The following is a 5,865-nucleotide window of genomic DNA, read 5'->3' as shown; positions in this document are numbered from 1 at the left end:
TGCTGAACAATGGGAACAGCATCTCTTATTCCTTCACTTGGTCCCAGTTGGCAAAGCTGTTACTCAGAGGATATGTATTGCAGAGGGAGAAGAGATTAGCAGTGAGAGAATGAATCATCCAGGCGTTTGTGGTAACTCTTGTGTGGTGAGCAAGAAGTTAAGGAAGACTTACGGACTGTACTATTGCTCTTGTGTACTAAAAAGGACTATCTGAATTATGTAAAATTCATAACTCGGAGGTCATTCTTCCCACCCCCACCACTGTCCTGGAAAACACAGGACGTGGATGGAAGACAGCGTTTTGACATCTTAATTTATTATCAAGGGGAGGAAAAAAAATAGCTAGCTGGTTTGTATCAGCAGCAAAATAGATGGTGGTCATCTCAGGCTTTGTTGATACAACTGTCAAAATGTGAAATGTAATAATAGACTATCTGTTAAAAATAAAAAAAAGTCAGTACAGACATGCTTCACTGACACACTTTGAGACTGTGACAGAATGGTGCTTCGTATCTAAGTACCATGCTGGTTGAAGTGAAATAATGTCTTTCAGATTTTAAGAATCTTATTAGTTAATATTGTTAGAATATTTTTCTAAAAGGAAATAGTGTACTAACAGGGAAATGCAAGAAGATTTGAGTCTTTTTAAATCTGAAAAGACAGAAGCTCAACAGTCTTCTATGAATGTAGTTGATGTGGGGAAGTTTCTTGAGCTGCCACAGTTTTTCTTGACACACCAGCCTGTAAAAGGTTGACACATCTGACTTGGACCTTTTTTATTTAAGTGAACACACCATGATGTGATTATTTTTAGGTATTTAAATATAGCATAAATAGTATAAATAGCTTTGGCTTCCATTTATGTTTTGCTGCTTGCAAGCATAGTCAAAATAGATTGCAATGTTCAAAAAAATGACTTAATTTTTTTTTCACTAGAACCATTAAATTAGTATGACTGAAGTCCTCAATCTGTGTAAAGACTTTTTATTTTTTTTAGTATCCGATGAATCAATTGCAAATATTTGCTGCCACTTCTATAGGAAGTCATGCTAGTGAACCAGAAATAACTGGCTAAGATCTGTAAAAGGAAAGCCTTTTAAGTGCTAAGATAGCTTTTGAATGTAGCTGAATGGCTCGATAACTTTGGAGGAACACTAGGAATTTGTGCTGAAAAAGCCAAACCAGCTTGTTTATGATCAGTGTCTTCAAGAGGAAAAAAATAGTTCTACATGAGAGGGGCAGGTGATATTTTTTTATTTTGATAATAATTTGCCTTGAATGGAAAACCTACCTTGATGAACAACTCATAAACTTTGTGTCTTTGTATTTTTTTATATACATACATGCATACTTACTTACACATTTGTATATTCATTTGTATGTGTGTATAATACTCAAAGCAAGATAGCTTTGCATAAACAATAGTTTATTGATAGGATTCAAAATTACACTCAAGTGCAGCTTGATATAAAGCTAAATAAACTTAACTTCTAGATCTAATTAATATTGCTATCTGTTTTCCCTGGATGTCAAGGAAACATTAAAAGCTAAATGAATGTTCAGTTAATACAATTGCTCTCATTAAAACAGTCCTAACACCTGGAGCTTCCATATTTTTCGTCATTTAAATACATTACAAGTTACTCGTCAGTTTGGTTGGTGCTGTCTGCAGTTGGTGTGTGCTGCCTGCTCGATGAACAGAAATACCCCACGCACTTCCCAGAAGCCACCAACTTTTCTGTGAATCAGACTAAGATGGAGAGCAAGGCCACTTGAGAAGTCTTTGGAGCCAGAATTGAATCCACATTTCCATCAGCCAGAATACAGGATCTGGCTGATGGAAATGATCACAGAATCATCTTTAAAATAGGGGGGGTTTGAGTGTGTGGTGTGGGTTTGGGGTTTTTTTTGTGTGTTTTATTTTGTTTTTTTACCCTTTAGGTTTGTGTGCTTTAATGTCTTGAGCTTTTCTTAACTTCAAACCCTCTGGAGCTTGTTGGGGATTTGTTGTTTTGACTGGAAACAGATATTTTGACTTAAGTACTGGATGTCTTTGAACTCTGTGCTAGAAGAGAATATTCAGACATCTTCAGATCTGTCAGACCATGCATATGGTGTTCACACCTGTTCCAGCAACCTGACTTGGTTACTTAGCTATCCAAGTGTTCTGCAATTGCTGCTTAACATTTCCCAGTGTGAATTATTTGACTTAACTGCAATGTTACAAAGAGCTGCATAAGGAACTAGAGAAGTCTACTTTCCCTAAATCACTGCAGAAATGAACACTCTTTTTTTACTAATCAGATTTTTTTTTTTTACCTTCTTATGAATGTGCAAAATGTTAAACTGATTGATGCATGAGGCAGGAAATCGGGGAGGCACAAGCCATAAATCAGGTAAACTTGCTTGTGTGTCCCAGCAGTTTACATGCATACAGCTGTTTCCTGCTCTCAGCGTGGGAGGGTGTATGGACAAGGCGAGGACTCTTAAAGCAACTGGGTAGAAAATAGGACAAGTTGTATCAGAGACGGCCTGTTGGCATTCTTGTTGCACATCTAAAGGCATTCTGTAGGAAAAAGCACAACAGCTAGAGAAGGGTTTTGGGTTTCTTTACAGCTTCAGTGACCTTTTCTTTTTGGGCTGTCCCCTCTCCTAAATATGACTAATGCTGTACAGGAAGACCTTTTCTGTTATTCATGCCGTCTGTGATATCTCCTCTGATCCAACAGAGTGCCAAAAAATACAGGAAATTACTTTCACCTTATGAAAATTCATGACTGTAAGGAAGCTCTTAGAGCAATTGTTCTTTGGAAACTCCCCCCCACCCTCCAAGTAATTTTTTTCTGCTAGCAATCCACTGTAAATCTTTTGTGATACATGGTAGTTTTTTGTAAATACGTGTGTTCTCTCTCCTTTATGAAAAGACACTTCCAGTTTTAAATGTTAGGAAATAAGCCACAGTTGGTTTTTGTCTATGCCTTATGCTGAAAGTGTGTACTTGTGCACTGAATCCTCTGATCTCCGGTCTGATTCCTCAGAATGAACTGTTTACAGTCGTACTGGAGGGGAGTAATTCTATTCTGCTGTCTGAAGCCTATGGTGTAGAGGAGAATGTATGGTTTAAGAATTTATATTGCTGTTGGAATCTGACACGGTATTTTGAGAATGTTCTCATTATGAATTAGTGATTTGGTGAGGGCACCTACTGTCATTTGGGTCATTACTGACATGGCCCTGATCTGTGATGCATATAAAGTGTTTAGCTGCCTAAAACTATTAAAAGGCAGTAGGATTTTCCATTTTATGGTTCTTATGACATGGCTACAACTGCAAGACACATGTCCTAAACAATGCAGAAAGCTCTCTTACTGAAGAGATCATCTTCATCTGAAGAAACTAAAAGGAGGTGTTTGAAGGAGAATGGGCTTCTGCCAAAGCTAGTTTCACTTAGGAATTAAAGTCTGCATCTGCCTGGAAACAACTTTATTACTTTTAAAAAGTATGTGCAGGGCTTGTACCTACTAATGCGAAGTGGCACTTGATTTGAGTGTGCCACACAGACAAGCTTGTTTAAAAAAACAAAACACACAACACAAAACAAAACACACACACCACACCAAAAAAACCCAAAATAAACAAAAAAGCCCTACCACCTCTTAAGCATTTTCAGAAAAGAAAACCCTTGAGCCTAAAAGGGAAACTATCTGTAGAAGAGAAGGTCTGTCAGAATATTCTTTTTTTTTTTTGACAAGCAAGTCTAGCTTAAACTATCACAGATTGTGAGTGATTTAAATTTTTCACTTTTTTAAAGATATGCCAGCCAGTCTACAATATGCTTTTGTTTGCTGTTATGAATTTTAAACAACATACATTAATTTCTAATAAATGTGTTTCATTTTTACTCCCACCCAGTGTCAATTAACTGCATTTGTCATCTAAGGGGAGAAAAAAACCCACACCTACATCCTTAAGTCAAAGCAAAGGACTTACTTTAATAACACTTCTTTCATTGTAAAGATTTACTAGACAGATTTGAGCATTTATTCAGATCTTTACTCAACTTTGATTTTTTTTTTTTTTTTTTACTAGATGTAATTGTTGCAGAATTGCTTTTAGAAGATACTACCTTACCTACACATCAATAGTATGTTATGGCAGCACCACTTCATTATCAGCAGTTTATGTGAATTAAGCTATGTAGTACTACTATTGTTCCAGTTCCTTAAGTATATCGGGATCTTGTCCAAGCTTCCACATGTGATGTTGCTATGTTAAACCTTGGTGCGTGTTGGAAAGTGAAAACAATGTAGTTCAGTTGGATTGGCTATCCCAGAAACAAGCTTAGTTCCCATCTCTTTCCTTTTCCACAGGGTGAATCGGTGAAATATTTCCTGGATAATCTGGATCGGATCGGTCAGCTGGTAAGACATACCTTCTCTTTCTGAACCAAAAGAGCTCAAAGAGATAATGGAAGCCTGGGTGTACTATGATTAATGCCGTTGGTTTGGTTTTGGGGTTTGTTTGTTTGTTTTTTAAATAGTAATGCATTGAATAACTTCAGGGTTCTTTACTCTAGAAAGAGTAAACTCCATCCTTATGAAACTGAAGCTTAGTATTTGCTTAATCTTTTTTGACAGACAACAAATATTGTTTATGGAAGTTGTATTTATGCACATATTTATCAGTCCTTCTACGCAGTCTGTGCATCTCACTCACTTTTCATGATGATCTGATGGCTGGCACTACTTCAGGTAGCAGAATGAAACCTTACCCAATAGGTTTTTACTAGCACTTGTAGGATTCAAAATAGGTAATGAAAACATCTGTCAGGAGGCTTGGAGGAGAAAGAAGGGAGACGATTTTTCTTAAATAGATAAGCTGCCCAAGAGCAAATCTCTCTACAGTTGTGGACTGGGCCACAACCTGCAATAGAATGTGTTGCTGTACTCGCTCGTCATGGACTGTGAACGTGGAAGAAGTATGTCAACTAAAGCCTACGAGATGCCCTTTGTAAGAGTAATGAACTCTGAAAAACTTAAGACTTCAAAAAAAATCCTTTCAGTGATGATTTGGAGATCTGCTGTGCTGAACACTACCTAAATGGCAATAACACTGTGGCTAAGAATTTCATAATGAGAAAATAGACTTCAGCCTGAATATGGGAGGCTTGAAGCATGAAAACGTGAACCAGTGAATTGGTCCTGTGTTTTTATTCTCATTGTCTCAGGATCTTCTGGTAGCTGTTTACCAATGTGTTGAGATAAATGGCCAACAGTCCATTATTTTAAAGCGGGGTGTTCATTCTGCGTTTGATAACTAAAGAAACATGGCTCTTGTTGTTTCTTTTTTCCCCATTGCTTCAATATTCTGGTGTTAGCCAGCATTTTTGAAAGGCTTTTTTGACACTTTTCTTCTTTCTTTTACAGAATTATTTCCCCAGCAAACAAGATATTTTGCTGGCTAGAAAAGCCACCAAGGGGATAGTAGAGCATGATTTCATCATTAAAAAAATACCTTTCAAGATGGTGGATGTAGGTGGACAGAGATCTCAGCGTCAAAAGTGGTTCCAGTGCTTTGATGGAATAACTTCGATTTTGTTTATGGTCTCCTCCAGTGAATATGATCAGGTTCTCATGGAAGACAGGCGCACGAATAGACTTGTGGAGTCCATGAATATCTTTGAGACAATAGTCAATAACAAGCTTTTCTTTAATGTTTCTATTATCCTATTCCTCAACAAGATGGATCTTCTTGTAGAGAAGGTAAAGACTGTCAGCATTAAGAAGTATTTCTCGGACTTCAAAGGCGACCCTCACAGGCTAGAAGATGTTCAACGCTATCTGGTGCAGTGCTTTGACAGAAAGA

The 5,865-nt window shown here is 37.3% G+C and overlaps 1 protein-coding gene across 1 annotated transcript in view; it reads left to right on the top strand.

The window, feature by feature from the left end:
• The window catches only part of GNA12 (guanine nucleotide binding protein (G protein) alpha 12), a gene marked incomplete at its 5' end in the record, with an annotated part of 24,327 nt that overhangs the window by 18,318 nt on the left and 144 nt on the right, over nucleotides 1-5,865 (top strand). The window contains 2 exon segments of the mRNA XM_010291092.1: nucleotides 4,371-4,421; nucleotides 5,427-5,865. The exon segment at nucleotides 5,427-5,865 is cut by the window's right edge and continues 11 nt beyond it. Of these exon segments, the coding sequence (XP_010289394.1) occupies nucleotides 4,371-4,421; nucleotides 5,427-5,865 (490 nt within the window).

This window comes from Phaethon lepturus, unplaced genomic scaffold, assembly GCF_000687285.1.
Source record: "Phaethon lepturus isolate BGI_N335 unplaced genomic scaffold, ASM68728v1 scaffold46817, whole genome shotgun sequence".
NCBI classification, from domain to species: Eukaryota; Metazoa; Chordata; class Aves; order Phaethontiformes; family Phaethontidae; genus Phaethon; species Phaethon lepturus.
The sequence above is the reverse complement of the archived record's forward strand: the minus strand, read 5'-3'. Positions and strand labels throughout refer to the sequence as shown.